General features: G+C 43.9%; 1 protein-coding gene across 1 annotated transcript in view; it reads right to left on the bottom strand.

Moving 5' to 3' along the window:
• The window catches only part of LOC146855485 (sodium-coupled monocarboxylate transporter 1-like), a 425,617-nt gene that overhangs the window by 56,576 nt on the left and 347,026 nt on the right, over positions 1-22,015 (bottom strand). Inside the window, exon 11 of the mRNA XM_085651146.1 lies at positions 17,801-17,887. Coding sequence (XP_085507272.1) covers positions 17,801-17,887 — 87 coding nt within the window. The remainder of the gene's footprint in view (positions 1-17,800; positions 17,888-22,015) is intronic.

Genomic DNA, 22,015 nt, shown 5'->3' with positions numbered 1-22,015 from the left:
ACATGAACCGTCCACAAAGAAAATCTCATCTGACACTGGGAGCGGTTCATCGACAATGTCAGGTCTCGGTTTGGTGCATAGTTCCGTAACGTCGAGACAATCATGGTCCTCACAATCTCCATTATCATCTATATTTGGAACAGGTAACAATGTAGCAGGATTTAAAACAGCACACCTCTTCAATGTCACATTATCGGCTGCAAGGATAACTTGCTCATAACGAGTCAGCCTATTATTCGTGAGGTGCTGTGTTTTAGTCCTAGTCATCAACAATTCAACAGAATGTGGCACATGTACAGTAAGAGGATGACCCATCACAATGCTCTCACATCTCTCGATGCTGACACCTGTTGCCGCAACGGATCTGAGACATCCGGGCAACGCAGAAGCTACTGGATCTAAAGTAGCTGAGAAATAGGCAACTGGTCTACGGACACCCCCATGATTCTGAGTTAACACTGCTAATGCGCAACCTCCACTTTCGCAGCAGAACAATGCAAATGCCTTGTTGTAATCTGGCATTCCCAACGCAGGAGCGCTACATAAGGCTTCTCTCAGCCTCAGAAATGATTTCAAGCAGTCGTCGTCCCATGGTACCGGATCACTTACATCCTTTCGCGTCAGCCGCTGTAAAGGCTTCGCTTCAAAGGAAAAGTTTGGGATCCACTGGCGGCAATAGCCCACCATTCCCAAAAACATTCTAACTTCCCTCTGTGTCGAGGGAACTGGCATTCTCAGAATCGCATCAATGCGATCTGGAGACACCTTCCTTTTACCCTTCTCAATTCTGTGCCCCAAATACTGTACCTCAGGTAAACAGTATTGCAGCTTGTTCGGAGACACCTTGTGACCATTCTCTCCCAGGAAATTCAACAGCGCAATGGTATCGACCCTACAAGCGTCCTCTGTTTCTGATGCAACAAGCATATCGTCAATGTATTGCACCAAAACAGAGTGTCGCGGCAGCACAAGACTTTCAAGATTCTTCTTTAGGAGCTGATTAAAAATCGATGGGCTCTCCGTATACCCCTGTGGGATACGACACCACGTTAATATACGATTTTCTAGCCTAAATGCAAAAAGAAATCTGCTCTCTTCGTGTAGGGGAATCGAAAAGAATGCCTGACATAAGTCAATCACTGTGAACCATCCAGCTTCACATGGGATCTGAAACAGTATCACAGATGGATTCGGTACCACTGGACAACATGGAACGACTATGTCGTTTATTTTTCGCAGATCTTGCACTATCCTGAACTTTCCACTTGGTTTCTGCAATCCCATAATGGGCGAGTTACATGGACTACCCATGATCTCCACCAGTATTCCCTGCCTAATCATAGACTCGATCACAGGTTTAATCCCAGCAATCGTTTCAGGGGATAATTTAGACTGAGGTGTTCTCGGGAAGTCCGCGTTTGGCTTAACCTGTATCTTCACCGGTTCCACTCCCCTGACTAAGCCAATCTCCTCTCCACTTAGGTCCCACACGTCAGCCGATACTGACTCCCTCAAATCCTGTGGAAGCTCCTCCACTGTCAAAGCTGGGTACATTTCCACACACATCCGTTGATTTGCAACCTTAAAGGTCGCGTCATCATCCCTTGTCTGCACCTCGACTCCTTTCGGGGTACAGTAGATTGTGCAATTGAGCTTGCACAATAAGTCTCTTCCCAACAAACAAACAGGACTAGAATCGCACACCACGAACTGATGTCGATCCCTAAAGTTTCCTATCCTGACTGGAATCGGTTCTGTCAAGGGGCTAACTAGCCTCTTGTTCGCTACTCCAACCACTTGTATGCTTTCTCCCGAAAGGGCTACCCCCGGGACTACTGCTGATCTTATAGTTGACCTGGTAGCCCCCGTATCTACCAACAATGTAGTAGGGTGTCCGTCAAGCTCTGCTTCCACAAAGGGTCCTCTCTGATCTACTTCTAAGATGGCCCTAAGTATGCAGTCATCCTCTTGGCCTAAACTCAGCCGAGCCAAAAAATCCATATCCTTCTCCTCGCTCACTTCGAACATGGGCATCTGCAAATAAGCTCGAGCTCCCTGCTGTACATTTTGTATCCTGGGTGGCTGGGGAATCTGCACTTGCGGGATGCAGGTCCCCCCTTGCATCATTCTCGGTACAGTCACCGTCTGTACCTGTTCCGCCCCAGGGACCTGACCCATTCCTCCCTCTATCTGTGGCTGATTATAGGGGTTCAAGGGACACTCGCGCCTCCAGTGTCCCACCTGATGACACTGGTGACAAGCTGTCGTCTTTTTCAGTATAGCTACATCTATCCCGGTCCTAGGGTCGACGGGCCTCGGCCTTCCTTGACCCTGCGCATTCTGATTCCCTGTCTGATAGTTTCCCTGTCTTCTCACCACTGGACCCCCATTCAACGGTCCCTGAGCAGCTTGCATCTGAATGAGCAATAGGTTATCTTTCATCTTCTTATGCTTCGACTCAATCTCATCCGTGCAGTACCTGGCGTACCGCAAGATTTCATCTACGGGCTTATTCTGCCAACAGATTAAATGCTGCTGTATCATGAGACTAACCTCGGGCTTCAAACCCAGCACGAACTTAGACACAAACTGTCCCATATCTTTCGTTTCCAGCTCGTCTAGGCCACTGTACTGCTTAAAAGCCTTCAAAAGTCTCTCATAAAACTCATGTACTGTCTCCTTTGGTTCCTGCACTGTCCTGTCTATTTTCACCCAGTCTATATCTTGGGGTGAAACCTTCGATTTCAACCAGGTAATTACTTTATCATACAACCTCATCACTACTGGCGACGGACCATTTGTAATCATGTTCCTATCAGGCTCATAGTCCGGCCAATCAACAGCAACCTTGCATGCGTTCCAACAGATCTCCCGGAACCACAATATCGAATAAGGTATTTAGATCTATCCACAACACCTTCGAAATCTTGACAAAACGCTCAACTTGCTTGTACCACTCGGCAGGCTTCTCCCTGAGCCTGGGAAAATCATTCGTAAATGATGCCAAATCCCCCCTGCTCCATGGTACATGCACATATCCTCCATTCGCCACTTCCCTCAGGGGAAAGGTCTTTGCTAATAACAACCCTTCACCCGGGGTTCCTCCTTACGCTCCCTTAGAGGTCTTTTTCTTAGACCATTTCTCTTCCCATTTATCAAGCGTCAGCCATGGCCGCATGGCTAGAACCAATTCTCTGGCATGTGACCTCAATCCAACAACCCTCTTCTCCTCCAACTCTCGCTCAGTATAATGCATCCTATGACTTCCTTGCAACACCCTAGTCTTGGATAAATCCACATCATATTCCTTCGCCAATCCCCTCAATTTCTCGTGTGCCATTCGTGCTTTCCGAGTCACATCTTTCGCCACGAAAAACAGCTCATCCGGATTGTAAGATACTATCCTCTCAAGAGGTAGACTTCCATAAATAATTTCATCTACCTCTGCCTTGAGCCTTACTATGTCTATCATCCCTGCCTTCAAAGCTCCTTTCAACACCTGACAACTGGCTCCACGTCCCTCATCGTATTCACATTCCGGTTCCTTCTCTCTCCTCTCTTCTGGTGCTTCTATAGGAGCAGAATAACTCCTAAAGTTATCCTGAGCTTTCTCCGCTTGGCCCACATTCCGGTTCAGGTGCCTCTCTGACGGTACCCATGACCTTAAATCTGATCTCGACTCCATCAGAGTCCTCGGCCTCCCCGATCTCTGGTCCTCTTCGCCCCTAGATGTATCTGACACCGCTGCCAATGGTGTACTCCATTGTACAGGGCTTGGAGGTCGGGCCATTGCCCCTTCCAACCCACTTTCCTCGCTTTCTCTCCTCGTTCTTTCTGCCACTCGTTCAGACCTCTCTCCTTCCTCCGATTCCGGACTGTATATCGACACAATCGGTCCAATGGTGACCGGTACCCTCAGTGCATCCGGTAACCTCATCTCCCTCTCAATCCTCCCACTAACTTCAGACTGACTCCGTAAACTCTCTGTTCCACACGAAACCAACCCCTCCACTCGGGTCTCGGGTTGGATTGTTACCCTTCTAGTTTCTCCCCTCTCACCCCACCTATCATCCACTTCGTCTGGATTATAAGGAGGTGGTCTCTCGTCTAACAATCTTTGCAATACCCCATCATCGGAATCACTCTCTTCCTCCTGTGCTTTCACATGCCTTATCCCCGTCGAGTCTATCAGTAAGGGATACAATTTCTCTTCCTCAATTGTCTGCACTCTCCATCTTTTCTCCGCTGCGTCCCACTTGGCATCCTGAAATGCCCTAATCGACTTCCTCATCCTCTCCTGACTTCTTCCCTTTTCCTTATCATGCGCTGCTCTAATCCACGCATGTAATGCCTCGAACTGTGCCGGTCTTGGCAAGGGTCTTAAGGACCCCATCACCGTCTTCAGTTGGTACAGCACCGCTAGTCTAAATGAGCCATACCTCGGGAAAGCTAGTTCCCCCTCACCTTGTGTAATCTTGTGCCAATTCTCGATCCAAACTATAGTATGTAACCCCACATTCTTTGCCATGTAATGTGCTGGGGTGTCCTCGGGAGGGGCTTCTTCTCCCTCACGAACAACCACATGCTTATCGCCTCTACACAATTCTCGCAAAACCCTAAGACACTTCATGACGAGCGAATTTGATCTTGCGCTCTATTTACTTCTTGTTCTTAAATCCTCCAATAACAGCGCGACTCACACCAACCGGCCTATCACAGTGCGACACCCTCTGACGTCACCTTCCTCCGTTCGCAGCAGTTCCCTTCTCCAAACACGTTTCACGCCTGCTCTCGTCCCATTCATACACTGAAATAACCGATTAAGTTACTTCTCTGGCTGTCCGTCCACAGCCTCTGACTGTTCGTCCACAGTCTCTCGACCTTGTTGACCTCGATTGGCGCCCGTCTGCCCCCGTCCGGCCAGACAGATCGCCACTGATAGGTTACTAACACTCCGATCCACACACAACAACCCACGACCAGCGTTAAGTTGCCATACACACACACGTTCGCTCCCCCTATCTCGGTCCAGGTGATCGATGGTACCTCACGATCTCCTTTGGGTGGTCAACAAAATCTATCTCAGGTGTCTTCTACACCACAATTCCCGGGCTGCGCGCGCTCACAGCCTGATCTCACAATCACACGACATACACATCAACTCCGCAAGACATCACACAACAAATCAACACCGCAATCTACAACATCTCATTATGTTCATACTCACTCCTGGAACTGCTGCTTTCTGCCGCCCTGCTACTCGCCGTCGATGCTCGTCTGCTGCCGTCTGCTGCTCGCCATCTGATGATTCAGCATCACTTATCGTCTTTTGGGCCTCAAGGATCACTTATCCTTATCTAATCTAATCGTCCCTCGCTATCGGAAGTAACCATCCGTCTCTGCTACCAACTGCTCCGGCCCATTTTAGTATCTGGCAATTATCTACTAGAACCCACTCTGGTCGGATGGAACTTTTTACTTGCCCAATAGCGTGGAGGGAATAAACACAATTATCAAAATTACTGTCCACAATTTGCCATAATCAAGGACGCGAGACTTAATCTCTTGGCTCTCTGGCTTTTATTATCAGCATAAAGATTTGAAGATACAGAGTCCTCAATACGAGGCACAACAAGTACATAGGCACTAACACAAATGCTACTCTACGAAGAATCCGCATGCGGCTAAAAATAACTAAAAGCACAATCTCTAAAAGCATGAGGTAGAAAACTACCAAGCCAATGTCGATATTAGGGACACTGGACCATACCATCTCTGTCCCTACTCTGTACTAGATGACATCCCTACTTAGCAATCCCTTGAGACCCTCAGTCGAAAGGTGTCAGAGTGAAACTTCCTAAGAAGTCTTCACTTAGAGAGCTTGGTCTAAGTTGCCCCCTCTATCTCTTCGCCTAGCCTTTCTCTGCTCTGGGCTGCTCTGATCTGCCTCCACCCTCGGGGCGCTTTCCCTAATACAGAACCCCAAATCTCAGAACACGCCCTTTGCACCTCCTCTTCTGCGGAGTCGTCTTTCAGTAATTTTCCACAGAGCGCTGTCCAGTTCCATCGTCCATCGCTTGGCCTTGAGTCCCAGACACCATCCGCACTAGGAGTTACGATTGGCACATTCCAATGCACTCCCATGTCTGGCTTTTACTACATAAGTCAATTCATGAACAAAGAGCTTCTCTACTAACGAGCAACTGTCCTTGCACCTGGGGTGAGATCATGCAAGACAGACATACTTCACATCTTTTAACTTGCAATTTACTACAGCCTAAAACCTCTACTGGAATAAATCCTTTTGGCCTATTGCCCTTGGCTAACATAAGAAAATACCAGGCCTTTCGCCTCAACGATATATGCGAATTCTGGCCACTACTACGGTTACACAAGCATGTCTAAATCACAGTATTGACATTTACGTCTTTCTTTCATGTGTGGTCAAACTAAACAGTCTACAGACACGTTTTCTAAGTTACACATTTTTAACATCACATTGCGTTCAAGTAAGCTAAACTCTATGCAGTTCTCTAATAGGTTCACAATATGCTTGTACATAGCTAACACTTCTATTGAAATCGATATAGGTTATACAATTCTTAATACATTGCACACAAAATACCTGAGCACACATTGATTATATGCGGGTGCCGACTAACAGTGAATATAACGCACCCCTACGATTTTCAAACTTTTAAGCGCTACATCAATGGTGTGGTCTAACAAAATTCACTTAAAAGAACCGAAAATGCACCGCAGCACACTTGAGTCATCCAGTGGACACCAACTGAAGGGGCCCTTTTTCAAATATGCTATGAGGCCCATGCGATTATCGCCAGCCTTGTATAACTGCTCCATCATGAGTGTGGCACCCCTCAGCATGCCCTCAGTTTTAATGAGTTGCAGTTCTAGAATCTGGTGCCTTCATGAGGGATTGCCAGGTTTGGAAGCCACCTTTATTGCAGGAGCTCCTCTGCAAACAGACTGGATATCCAAACTATTCTGACGTACCTTTGCATGCTCTTTCTTTTGACTACCACATACCTTCTTACCCACACTTTTCCCATCAACACCACCATTAGACATTGTCTATGAAGGGCAAAAGAAAGAATGGGCTTGGAGTATGAATGGTTCCTCCCCCTTGCAAACCTACAGTGTGGTGTGCATGGGTGTTCGAGGTTGACTCCACTCTAATGCAATTCAAGCACAGTGGCACTCAACTCAGCACCTAGTGCACACTCCAACACCAAAGGTTTAACCAGTTTTCTCTGCATGCTATAGAAACAAGCATTTGCAATGCAATAGGTCTCCCATTTGCAGGAGTTAGAGCGATTGGTATTGTAAATGACAATGTCTTTTATCCATGTGTTTTGGTTTAGAGTGGAGTGGATGTATGTTGTTTGGAGTGGAATTGTGTTTTGAATTGGAATTATTAATTCTGGAATGGCGAGGGGTGGATTTTATTAGTGTAGTGGAATTATTATGCGATATGGTGATTAGATAGGGTGAGACCTGCACAGACTAGATAGAAAGGAAGATAGAGAGGGATAGGTAGTTTGTGTATGAAGTGGTGATTAAACTCTAGATGGAGGAGCAGAAAGAGTGAGTGAGAAAGATAGAAAGAAGGGGAGAGTAGGCCATTGATACATAAAGATTGTATGCAGAAGAGACCCTAAGAAGCGGAGGACAGCATGGGTTTGAGGGACAGATATATTCAAAAGGCACGGGAAGGAAATTGTGCTTGAAGACCTGAAGTGAACTAATATGAGAGTGGAAGGAAGCGTGTGTGAGAGAATGAAAGAGGTGTGAGAGAGAGGGGCGAGAAGAATGGGCACCCAGAGGGCGGGGGGGGAGAGGTGGACTTTTGCACAACGCCAGGTGGTACAGGAAGGTAGCATGTGTGAGTAGGCAGTATAGAGAGGAGATAGGGAGTGTGAGGGAGGGTTGAGAGGAGTAGTAGAATTGCAATATGAAAGGGGTTAGTGGCGGTGTGATGAGAGGTGCAGTGGGTGTTAAGTGATGCTGAGGAGATGTAATGGTGCTGAGCGTTGCTGAGGTGGTGCAACGTGATGCTGAGATGATGCTGCGCTGGTGCTGAGTGATGTGGAGGTGGTGGTCATTTAACATTTAAAAATTGCTGAGGATCATAACCTAGAAATCTGAAAACATCTTTCATTTACATATTGCAAATTGCCTATGTGCATAAAGAATGTAATCTAGTGACTAGTATTGATGGAGAACAATGAGAACATGACTATGAAGTGTGTTCTACAGCTCATGTGAACTGTGCATGAACTTGCATCCAATCAGAATTTATTTGAAAAAAACACCTAATCTTCGTTTCGTAGCGTCACATTATATTATGTCTTTAGAAAGCTCTATCTGCTATTTGAAATTCTAGAAGAAAAAACAAGCCCTCTTTACATGTGTTTTGTAATGAGCCTTGAAGATACATTATAAGCGCATCTTCTTATCCCAACTACATTAACATCAAAGAGGACGAATCTAACTGATAACAGATATTTAGACTTTCGTTTGTTTCAAATACTTCTGGGTTTTCCGGCCTCACCCCAGAAACAAACAAATTGTGAAACACAAAGCAAACCATCTACCTTGGCAAACAAATTTAATATCAGGGCGCATGAAGCTGCATATTAAGCAAGATCCCCTTCCCTGATTAGGCAGCCCTGAATAGCAGGCAGTGTTATATAAAAGCACAAGGCTGCAGTTCTGAATTTAATATATGCAGGTACATGGTAGAACTTAGCAAGAACGCACTGTGGGGCAGATTTACAAGCCTCTTGCCCCACTTTTGTGTCACTTTTCTCATGTTAAAATGACACAAAAGTGGCGCAAGGGGCTTGTAAATCTGCCCCTGTGTTTGTAGTACTGACCTTGACTTATCTTAAGACCCTGTAAGGAATAAACCGGGTTTGAGTTTTTACTTATTGCAGAGCTTCCAATGAGGCGATGTTTTTTTATATTTTCATTAGGAATACTTCAATGATTAAGTCCCGCAGACTGGTCAATTTAAAACGGAGCTGGAAATGGTGGGCCCCGGGGGAAGCACAGTCGCAGACTAGTCTTTCCCCGGGGTCTTTCGCGCAGCGGAGGACCAGGCAGGGTCAAGGGGTGGAGTTAGGGGGTGGGTATAAGAATGCAGGGGAGGAAGGCAACTTCCTCTTCCTGCATTCTCGGCACCATTGGGAGGGCAGAGTTAGCGAAGGCCACCCACCCACCCTGCAGTTACTAGGGTTCGGGAGTAGGGTTGGCAGAGCGTGGCAGTTTAGGACGGGCTGCAGGGTTGGCGATACCGTGGAGGGGTGGGGGAGTCAATAGCCGGCGCACCCATCCCTCGGGGGGGGGAGAGTGAATGATGGGGGAAGCTGGAGGCATGAGTGGAATGCCAGGTGATACCGGGGAGGTTGCTAGGAGATCTGTGGAAATGGATGAAGAACGGAACGGGTCATGGAGTGGTAGGAGAAGTGAGTTCGGAGAGAAGAGAGTGAAGGGATGAAGAGTTGTTGTTGGGGGGTTTGTTTATTGTTGTTGCTGTTATTTGGTATTGATTATGTTGTGCAGCCTGGTCCTAATAAATGGCCTTTTACGCTTAAGACATCAGCGTGGTCTGTTTATTGCGCGATATGCAAGGCATCCTTTGTGTCACATTTACATAATTACTGTGCAAATAAACGCTTCCTCCTTGTGCCCTGAGCATGTAATCCCCTCTTCTCTGCAGTATCTACCACCTGAGGAGGTTTTACAGCTTAGCTCACCTCAGACTCGGGTGGACATTGTGCAGGACTGTGCTGTTGTGACGAATACGCCTTTAGTTTATTTGACAAGCTTCTTAAGTATCTCTGCCTTTGATATACTTTCCTGTACGCAAGGAGCGTGCAGTAAGCATTGCATGGGTTGCAAATAATGTTTGCATGTTCTTAAAAGATGAATCTAGCAGTGACTCTGTATCCCAAAGTGCAACGGGTGGGTGTTGAGGGGACGGCAGAGATGTGCACTAACATGAGCATGAAGCAATACAATTTGAAACAACCCAAGAACATATCTTTTTTTTCAAATCGACCACAAGTACTGAGAGACATAAGGAAAGAAAAACATAAAATGTACATCACAACATCTAATGCACATGTGTTCTAATGATAGGAACCTCAAACACTAGCGTTAACACAAACTGTCAGCGCACAGGCTCCTGAGCCTCTTCTTATTTGTAATTAATGGGTTACCAGTGCGTCTCCCAAGGTGTACATTTACAATTCGCTGAACCACTATGATCACGGACATGTTACTGAACTAAGAGTAGAGATTGTACAACAGAATCAAAAAATAATAAGCAGCAGTTATAAAAGTACATTCAGTCCATGCGTGGCTAGATCACCTTAGTAGACAAAAAGCAATGCATAATTTAGTGAGATGCTACTATGGAATGAAAACACTAAATTACTAAAGCAATTGCTTCTTTGAAGAACATTGAGTCTGTAAAGCGGTGAGTGACAGCAGTTGAACTGCTGTTCTGACGGTGCCACGAAGAAGAATGAGTAAAGTTTGTGGCGACTTACAAAAACTATTTTGAGGCTCATTTAAAAAGGAGTGGGTGGGGAGCACGCGCTGCGCCAAACAAGATGGCCGCCTAGCTCCGGACCTCCGCATCGCGGCGGAAATGTTGCGGTAAAATTCGTGTAAAAAAACTCTCTCTACACATCGAAACTGAGAGTTTTAGACATCGGAACTGCTCCTGATCACCCTCATATGCCTGAAATGGGTGACTTCTTTGTATTTTGAGGTAAAACCTCTCTTTATTGTTCTATCTCCTCTGCGGCCGCCATTTTGTTTTTCCCTGTGAAGATTTCCTGGCATTACACCTCAATTACTATGCTGCTTTCCTGATTTTTGATGATATTTCTTATTTTTTCTGCCATTCTATGCCTGACCAGTCATATTTTTAACTTTAATAACAATAAAGCTGTATTTTTTAACTGTTTGCGCATCCACTTGTGAAGCTTACCTCACGCACTGTGAGTCATTCTACTTCTTCACTGGTGTTATTTTTTTCTCGCACGTAGTTTATCCTTCTCTACCCTATGGGCAGGAGCAAGAAACTATTACTTACACAGAAGAGATCCATACCTCAGTCTACAGTGTCAGTATTTTTTCCCTCTGCTCCTGTATTTAGGAAAACTATCACTATGGCGCAATCCAATTCTTCAAAGTCAACTTCGTCACCAGCATCAATTAAAATGCAAATTTCATCTGCCGCTAATAAATGCCTTAAACAGGACCCTCCTTCTCCACCAAAGCCTGCTTCTCTGATCTCTCTCGACACTATCTTTGAGGAAATTCGCGCTTTGCGCCCCTTTATCGAGGAGACTAATTCACGCTTACAGACTATAGACACTAAGTGGGCTTCTATGGACTCTCGTATTTCCACAGTGGAACAGCAAGTTGATGAACTTCAAACTGTTTCTACAAAATTATTGTCCTTGAGAAGGAGTTCCTTTGGCTGAAGAAATCAGCAGAGGACTTGGAAAACAGAATTAGGCGCAACAATCTACGCTTATATGGTCTTCCAAAAAATTTTGAAGGTGATGATCCAGTTCCCTTCTTCAACAATTTTCTCATAAAGCTTCTGGACCTACCTGCATCTACAAATCTGAATATACAGAGAGCACACAGGTTGGGTACTCGTTTGTCTTCTTCAGCTGCTCCTTCAAAGCCACGAGGTGTTCTTTTTCTGTTTCTGAAATTTACAGACTTGCTACTGGTTTTAAATGCAGCTAAAAGTTATTTTAATCTCAGGGTGTTTCCTCTGTGACTGCTAAACAGCGGAAAAAATTTTTGGATCTTCGACCTCCCTTACGCACACTTGGAGCTCGTTATGGACTTTTTCACCCATGTTTATTCAAGGTTACTTACTTACTTTAGGTTATTCTTAATAATTGTAGAGAAGCTGGGTAGGATCAGTTTTAGTCTCTCCCACCTCTAATAAGAAAAATGGTGTAATAATTCTATGTCATAAGAAACTAAATTGTAAAATTATATTGCAAGAAAATGATACAGAAGGTAGATGGCTGTTAGCTAAGCTGTTAATTAACAATATCTCTTTGACTATTTTTAATTTTTAAAGTCCCACTCATCCTGATTGCTCCTTTTGGCCTATGACCACACAAAAATGTATTCAATTTAGAGATGAAAATTTCATTTCAGGAGGTGACTGTAACCAAGTTGTCGACCCCTTTCTTGATCGCCAATCACAGACACGTTTTACACCCCATAGATCTCATAAACAATTTTGAGATACTATCTCCCAAACACATCTTGTTGACTCTTGGAGGCTCACTCACCCTGATTCCCTTGACTTCTCTTTCTTCTCTCCCCCTCACAATTCATTTAGACTATAGCTTTCTTTCTCAATCTTTATCTCAAAACTTGCTATCCTCTTCTATTCAACCTATCGTTATTTCTGACCATTCCCCAATCATAACTGACCTTGCTCTACTTCCACCACATCCTAGGTCCTCCCGTTGGCGTTTCAACAACTCTCTTCTTCTTGACCCTCTTTTCTCCTCTTCTTTCACCTCCTTTGCTAACGAATTGTTTGACATTAATAACGTTTCTACTTCCTCCCCTTACACAATTTGGGACTCCTTTAAAGCTACTGCAAAAGGTTTCATTATAGACTTTGTCTCAAGAAAGAAGAAACGTTTTCTCCAGCAACATAAAGCTACCCTGGCCCACATCATAGCTTTAGAGCATACATTTTATACCTCATCGGATAACGCAGTCCTTCCAGCCCTGATTCGCGCTAAATTGGCATTCAACAAAACTTCGACTGACAATGCGTCTTCCATACTTCTCCGTAGTAGCGATTGCTATTATGGTGGTCGTAATAAAGTTGGAAAACTTCGAGGGAATTACCTTAAATCCCGTAAAGATCGTTCATTGATTGACTCATTGCTCTATGAAGATGTGTACACCCCGGAGTCCCCTCCCTCTAGTTCTCTCATTCAATCTTATCTTGATAAATTACCATCCTTATCCAAGTCTCATCTTAATCTTTCTGGTCTTGAGGTTGACCTCACCCTTAATGAACTCTCCTCTGCTTTGTCTGTTCTAAAGAAAGGGATAACACCTGGCCCTGATGGCTTTTCAGTTGAATTTTACCTATATTTCTCTAACTTACTCCTTCCTAAGCTTTTAAACCTTTTTCATTCCTTTTTTCTCTCTGGTAAAATAGAAGGTACTTTTCAAGAAGCCACAGTTTGCCTGATTCATAAAGAAGGACGAGATCCTATGTGTTTCAAAAATTATAGACCGATTTCTCTGTTTAATGTTGATTACAAACTTTTTGTCAAGACACTTACTTTACGTTTAGATCCTCTTTTACCTCATTTATTTGGTAAAGAGCAATGTGCTTCTGTCAAAAGCAGGTTGACCTCTGATAATTCTCATCTTTTTCTTAATGTTTTAAACAAAGTCCCCTATCTCTCCACATCTTTAGCGGCCATATCTGTTGACGCTGAAAAAGCATTTGATAGAGTAGATTGGTCATTTTTATTTGCATCCTTGAAATGGCATGGCTTTGTTCCCAAATTTATTTCTCTTATATCTTTGTTATACTCAGCCCCCAGAGCTTCAGTATTAGTTAACGGTCATATCTCATCTTATTTTCACCTCCAACTTGGGGTCCGTCAGGGATGTCCTCTATCCCCTCTTGTTTTTGTTCCTGCTCTTGAACCTTTCCTTTCCTCAATCCGCAACAATGCTTCCAGCTCTGGTTTTTCATACGGTGAGCAACATTTAAAACTCTCGCAGATGACATCCTACTCTTTATTTCCGATCCTGACAAATCCATTCCTCCCTTATTACAAGAATTTGCTTCTTTTTCCCTTGTTTCTGGTTATAGAATTAATTCTAACAAAACAGAAATTCTTCCCCTCACTAAATTTTGTCTTCCTCATTCCTTTTCTTCCACTGGGCTTGCATGGAATAGTTCCAAAATCAAATATCTAGGTATATGGTTCTCCAATTCTATTGCCTCTTCTATTAAATTAAATATGTCTGCGATCCTGTCTCGGGTTGACAAATTACTTTCCTCTTGGAATCCTCTCTTTCTTTCATGGTGGGGTCCGTTGGATTCAATCAAGATGATGATTACTCCTATTTTGATTTATCTTTCCATGCTCCCTGTTCACATTCCAGCCTGCTATTTAAAACAAATTGATTCCCGTCTATCTAAATTTCTTTGGCAAAATAAAAAATCAAGGATCTCTCTTTCTTCTCTTCGTAGGACCAAATATAATGGTGGTGTAAATTTCCCTAATTTTCGCTTATATCATATATCTTTTTGTCTTCGACAAGCCTCCAAATGGCTTCTTCCTGACTTCTCCCCTTTCACTCCCTTGTGGCTCTCCATTGAGCGAGCCTTATCGTTACCGTTTTCTTTAAAGGAAGTCCTGGCCTTTTCTGCCAGAACGCCTCTTACTTCTCTCCCTTTGTTTAAACACACTTGTTCTCTACTGAAACCTTTGCTACATCCCAATCCTATCTCTAAAGAATCCTTTTTAGATTCCCCTATTTGGCATAACTCCCTCATTACTATCAATGGTAGAACTATTTTTTGGAACTCTTGGAGATTAAGAGTATAACCTGGGTCAAAGACCTTTTTGATGGTCTAACTCCATGTTTATTTCCCCAGTTTCAGACTGCTTTTCAATGTCCCCGCTCCTTCCTACAGAAATGTACTGTTCTAATGACGGTCATTCTTGATATTTTCTATTCTCTTCCATCCTCATCTCTTCCACCTGCCTCTCATTCTCTTCTTAAACTTCTTCTCTTAGTTCCTAAAGCATCTCCTATTTATAAATAATTCTCAGCACCTAATCCAGAGCATATGAAAACCAAGTTGAAACTCGCATGGGAATCTGACCTGGGATGTGAATGGTCTATTACCTTTTGGGACAAACTTTGATCCCGTTCTCTAAAAATCTCTTGTTCCACTTCTCTTACTCAATCTATGTTCTTTCTATACCATAGGCTTTATCTCACTCCCACCTCTTTTGCTAAATTCTCTCACTCTACTACTACAAACTGTTGGACCTGTGGTTCCCCTAATACCGGTCTTCTTCACCTTCTTTTCCTCTGCCCTTCAGTCTCCTCATTTTGGGAGAAAGTTTGGTCCTATGTGTCTCGCCTATTTAATATTTCTATTCCCTATTCCTTCCCCCTACTTTTCTCTGGAAGTCTCTCTGATTCCATAGACCTTCTCCCTGATAAAAAGGGTCTTTTTGACCTCCTGATCTCTTTGGCTTTCCAACACATCACTCTAAATTGGAAAACACTAACAAAACTCTCCATTCAACACGGGTGGAATAGCCTCTGTCATATGCATCGACTTGATATTGCTTTTGCCTCCTCTTGTAAACCTTTGCTTAATAGAGATCTCTTTTGGTTACCCCTACCACTTATTTAGATCATTTAGTATTAACTGATAACGCTCGTTTAAATGCTGAAAATTTCAAACCTGCTTGAACGTTTATTTTCCTCATTCCTTACCTTTTATTGTTCTTTTTGATTACTTTATATATTAGCTTGATTAGTTTTTAGCTTTCTTATTCCAATGTAGGATGCAATTTCTTAATTTATTATTATTTTTAGAATGCTTACCTTCCTTCCTTCCCTCTTTTTCCCCCTTTCTTTCCTCTCCCTTATTCCCTTATAAATGTAAAATAGCTTTATTTTCTTCTGTACATAAACCCCTCATTTGAGATGTTTTTTCTCTTATAATGAAATAATTTGTATCATTGGTTTCTTGTTCTCTGTACTACCTTTATTTGAAATAAAGCTTTTAAACTTAAAAAGGAGTGGGTGGTTGGTTAGATGTTTTAAAGCAGCAGGGTACTACTATTCGCAGTTTCTGAGCTTCACACTCTCTAAAATAGTGTTGCGCCTTTCCCAGCCTTCCTTTTTGGGACCAATGTTCTTTTTAAGTATAGAAAAAGTGAAACACAACTTTGTCTATGATTGAGCTACACCTAGCAGTGCTGAAGGGCCGTTTGATACAGTTTCCTAAAAAGCAACTATCACGAGAGAAGAGCAGCGAGAAACTTCAAACACATACACTCACTGTACTTCAAGTTGCAAAGAGGAAACGGCTGGAGTCCTTGTTCTCGGCCGGTGGAGCAGACAATCCGAGGGGCAATAAACCAGGTCAGACAAGCCTCCAGTTCACATGCAGAGCCGCCTGTGCTCCATGGACAAGGAAACAACAGCAGGCAGCAGCGATAGTAAATAGAAGTGCACCCTTGCATAAACAAACATGCAAAACATGCGTCATGCATGAATCTCTGCACCTGCCTGCAAACACGGGTGCCATGGTGAAACAAAGCATGGCGCTCATCTTCATTAAAAGTATGCGTGGCAGCTATTTTGAGGCTCATTTCAAACAGAGAACAGGTGGTTGGTAAAATGTTTTAAGGCAGTAGGCCTCTTTTCCCAGCATTCCTTTTCAGGGAAAATTTGATTTTTAAGTGCAACAAAAGTGCATCACGCCTTTTTCTATGACCAAGCTGCACCTAGCAATGTGAAGGGCCATTTGATACAGTTTCCTAAAAAGCAACTGGCTAGAGTGAAGAAACATCGAGCATCAGAGCACATCCGCTGTCTGCAAAACCTGCTGTAACCACTCTTCAGAGTGTAATCCAACCTGCTTCTTTTAATAACTTCAATCCGGTGTCGCTTTTATTTCCTGCCTCATTATTGGTTAGCTCTCGGATACATCCTTACCAGTTTTACGTGAGGAGCCAATTACAGTTACCTTACACTCGTAAGTGTTATGTGTTCTTTGGGGACTACGGGCTGCAATTTTTTAAAAACTGCTATATTTAAAAGCAGTCCCAGACATGGTGGACTGCTGAGCCCAGCAATGCCACCATACCTGGGAGGGCCTGCCATTCCCAATGGGGTAGCAAATTGCAAGAGGCTCATTAATATTCATGAGCCTCTCTATTTGCAACCCCATTGGGAATAGCTAACAGTGTGTTACACACTATTGTACATCCAGAATAGCGTCTCGCAAATTGCGAATCGCAAAAGACTGGCAATTTGCAAGGCGCTATTTTGGCCGTCGTACATCTAGCCCACAATTTGGTAATAACTAAATGCTTATTTCATACATTAGGCCCTTAAAATAAGTGCTAAAGGTGACTACCAGAATTCATCGCCACCAATTAAATACTGGCCAGAAAAGAGTTAAACAAAAGAGTATACACCATAATCTATATTAATTTGTATAGAAGCAGCAAAAGAGAGAAATCTTTTTTTGCCATATATTTATTGAATGCAAATTTGAATGATTGTACCACGTCTGAAACAAAGACATTCCTTTCTACTTGCTCTATTATGACCCTGGTACATGTTTACAGAATAAGGTCTGGGAGCAACAAACTTAAGACAAATATTTCCTTCAGTGCTCACAGCCTGGATACCCTTATGGGTGATTAGCCGTGTTATACAAATTAACATAACATAGCATATCATAACATAACATATCATAACAGAACATAAATGAATAAAATGACTGTTGGCCCAGAGTACTGATCGTATCTGTTATTTCACATGCCCTTGTACACAAGGACCCCCCCAGCCACCATTGGGCTTTTTAAAAGGGGGGCAATTGACATTACTGCTAGGTGTAATAACGTCTTAAGACAGGAGTTTACATACTTGAGAAATATATTTGTCATTGCACTTGATACACTCTTTGAATTTCTTGCACATTAAATACCTTTGCATTTGTGAACGAAAAGAACAACCCCAAGGCAAATACTCCTAGCAGGGGACCACTGAGGAATGAAGTGACTGTTGCGGTTGCCTGTGGACAGAAAAATCACGCAGAGATTTCAACAGAAGTGTCCAAAAACATCATGTTTTGTGGCATTATGTTAATGAAATAATACTGGAGTACTAGCGATATGTAATAAAATTGTATTGAGAACACAATGAGCAGCTAGGGAGTAAAAACTGTAAAAAAAACTCATACATCAAGAAATATATATTGAACGTGTTTAATTAATATGGTAAACAATTTATTTTGAGCACAAAGATGAAAAGCTACTATTAAAGATTATGCAATATAGACATCAAGTAATATATAACATTCCAGTAACAACTGTGCCTAGTTGATTCACTCTTCAATAAAATCTGCTTATATAGAGAGTTTAAGGGGCAGAAGTACTGTGTACAACATATCGTTTATAAAAAAAATATTGCCCTAGAAAATCTACATCTACAGAGGATGATATTTTTATAAACAATATTTAGGACACTTGGGTGCCGATTACGATCCGGTAAAAACCGGGTACGAACCGTCGGTCGGAGCGTTTTCTCCGTCCGACTCGTACCCGGTCGTAAAACTTTACAAACATGGAATTACGATTCGCACGGAAACACCATTTCCGTACGAATCGTAAAAAACACCGACCGACGAAAATATACATACGAATGTGATCCGGGAATGCTGCGACGTGATGTCGGGACGCTTTCAGGCAGTGTTTCACGACCCAGGAAGTACGATTCGAACCGACAGCAGTCCGGACGGCAATATTTTCACGGCACCCAAGGTGGCCCGGTACGCGCTGTACCCCCCCCCAGCCCCCGTATGTACGCGCTGACCCCCCCCAGCCCTCGTATGTACGTGCAGACCCCCCCCAGCCCCCGTACGTTTGAGTCGTACCCCCCCAGCCCCCGTACGTACGTGTCGAACCCCCCCGTGTATGTACACCCGTGTACGTGTCGTACCCCCGTGTGTACGTGTCGTACCCCCCGTGTATGTACACCCGTGTACGTGTCGAACCCCCCCGTGTATGTACACCCGTGTACGTTCGAGTCGTACCCCCACCCGTGTATGTACGGTGCATACCCCCAGCGCATAGCGTACATACACGGGGGGGGGGTACGACACGTACACGGGTGTACATACACGGGGGGTACGACACGTACACGGGTGTACATACACAGGGGGTACGACACGTACACGGGTACGGGGGCTGGGGGGCTGGGGGGGGGTCGGCGCGTACATACACGGGTGGGGGTATCCAGTACATAGAGAGACAGATTTACCAATTTCTCGCGCAGTGCAGCAGCCGCAAATACTGTGCTGCGCTGGGTGAGGAGAGAGAAAGAGAGCACCAAATTTACTTAAATATGATACTCTCCTCCCCTCTCCCAAGCACCGGCACTGAAATGATCTGCCTTGCACCATGGAGACATCTTTGCGCCACAGTGCAAGGGTGTCTCCATGAGTTAAGCGTAGGTTTTGTACTGGAAGGGTACCCTTCCAGTACAAAATACTATGCTTAGGCTAATTGTAAACATGGTCTCACGTCGTATGTGTGCTGTACAGTGCAGCACACATGCAAAGTTGGAAAATAAAGGGGGAAAAAGCATTTCTCCTTCATAGCGCATGGTTGAAGGATGCGCTATTTTCTGATGCTAAACCCTGTCTACTTTAGTTAGTAAATTGGGTTTAGCGTCAGAAACCTTGGATAGTTGCATCTCAATGCCTATGCACCACCCATAGTACGCCCCCTTGGCGTTAAATAATGCAAAACAGCTCCTTGCGCTGCTTCGCGTTACTTACGTTATTTCCAGAGCTAAACATGTGTAGCACTGGAAAGAAAATCAAACAAAAAGATTTTGCGCCAATGTGCATCACTTTTGTGATGCAAACATGGCGTAAAAACTTAGTAAATCTGCCCCCAAGTGTTCTAATTCACCATGGGAAAGTTCCCCACTGTAGATGAAGCTCTAGTGGGGGAGGGGGTAGTCCCTCCTCCAAGTCTCGTGGCCCAAAATGTCAGTAGAAACAAGTTGAAGGTAAGACCAGCCACCCGCTACACGCAGGTCAGCTGTGGGGGGCACACAGGTCAAAATTACCTAAAATAACAGGCCAGAAATGCCCCCAATCATGTGGTGTGTCCACAGCCCCCGGGATCTCGTCCGATTCAATAGAACCTCGGTGAAGGAGTGCCGGACAGCTTCACTTTTCCCCCTGTCCCTACTCACCCACAGTACTCCACGTGGGGACAGGCACGACCTCTGGGAATTTCACCAGTCAGCGGGCACCCTCAATGGTACTGAGGGGAAGATGCCTGCAGGTGTGCCCGCGGGCCTCAGAAACGGAGCCCGCATCTTCAAATTCCAGCATACCTGGGCTGGTCACACATAGCACTGCACTGAAGGCGGAGCCAGGCTGCTGAACCTCGTGTGCCAGTCCCACTCCTGTTTGCTGGGCAACCTGTCATGGAAGGGCCACGATGAGAGGCGCTGCGGTAGCTCTCTCTTATGGCTGGAATTTCAAATCAACAAATGCTGCACTGCACACCACACGTGCAGCACGAGGCAGGAGATGCAGTGCGAGGCAGAAGAGGAAGCGCAGATTTGGGATACCACTCCAGCTCTCAGTCTCTCCTCTCGGTCGGTGCAGCTCCTTGCCAAGACACAGCACTTCAAGCTGCAGCAGGGTGAAGCGCCTGTTCTTCTTGCACTGTCACTGGTGATCAGAGGTTGTTCTTATCCTTGTCACTCATGGGCCACAGAGCACCAAGGCAGAACAAAGGGTGGAGGTCTTTGTTGATCCTGAGACCTCTTGAACAGGGGCCAAGCCAACAAGCCCTTGGAGAACACTTGATGAGGGGCACAGAGGAAGGTAGAAGCAGGCTACCACATCAAAGAAAGTTGCAAAGTGGTAGTCCTTCCTGCAGCCTAGCAGTCAGCCGGCTCAACAAAATTGAGTTGTGTCTCACAAATATTGTAACGTGGTCCTGATGATGACCTGAAATTAGAAGAGGTCGAAACACTGTTGACACTTCAGCACAATCCTTGGCGCTATCCTCATGGTTCCCTCAAAATTAATTGTACTCGTAAATGTATTTATGTATGGGAGCCACTAACAGTACAATGTATATATTTATTTTATTTTCTACGCCATCTCTCACTGTATATAACCCTTCACTTGCGCCGTTCACTTTACGTCTCACAGGCTCTATTGTGCACAATTCTGTACAGGTTACATGACAATTAATGTACTGGACTGCTGCAGTTTTGCTTTGTCTTTGACTAAATACACAACAAATTTTTCATTTAGTTAGTTTTTTTTTCTCCCAGTTTCCCCCTCCCTTGCAATTTTGTATGTGCATGCTTCTCTGTAAGTAAAACTGTCATCTAAATAACAGGTGTCGGGCTTTTTAGTTAATTGTAATTGGATGGAGGTGAGAATCTTCATTTAAAGAAAATGCAGATATTCGAATGTAAATTTTGCAGGTAGTTTGAAACATACCTCTGTGTAGTTTTCATATGTGCAGCTAATATTGTATATTGATATTATTGAAATTCAATAAATAGCATATATGTGTTCTTTTGAGGCCCTTTGCGATATAATGTGTGTATTGTGAATGTGTATAAATGTTTTGTGGATTATGAGTTTCTTTTTTCATGTTTTTTCTTGTTTATGTTATTGTGCTGTGGGATTTGTATACATTTGTCCTTTGAGGTTTATTTTTGATGATGTGTAATTTGAGTTTGTGTATGTGGCAGCCTATGCAATAGGTGTGAGTTCCATGATAAGAATTCTGGTCATGAAATGTATGTCTTGGATGTCATTAATTATTTATACTCTCATGTTTGTATTAGTTATTAGTAGAATGTGTGTATTTTGTAGGTCTGTATAATATTTTGTGTTATATTTGTATGTGATTGGTTTCAGCCCTGATGATGTTCCAGGAGTATAAGGAAAAAAACATGTTGGCTGGATTTGAACTCTTTTTATATTGAAGAAAAATAATAAAATAGATACTTTGAAATTTATACTGATATTGGACTTATTTTGATGCACCTCCTCATATCATGTAAGCTTTTGCTCTGCTGGACAGTGGTACCAAACAGCGGCTTGTGCTGGAAGAATTGTGCACAGGACATTCTAGACTGGAGATCTAGGTTCAGC

The sequence above is a fragment of the Triturus cristatus genome, chromosome 4_1 (assembly GCF_964204655.1).
Source record: "Triturus cristatus chromosome 4_1, aTriCri1.1, whole genome shotgun sequence".
In the NCBI taxonomy this organism is placed as follows: Eukaryota; Metazoa; Chordata; class Amphibia; order Caudata; family Salamandridae; genus Triturus; species Triturus cristatus.
This window is presented reverse-complemented; position numbering and strand designations above follow the sequence as displayed.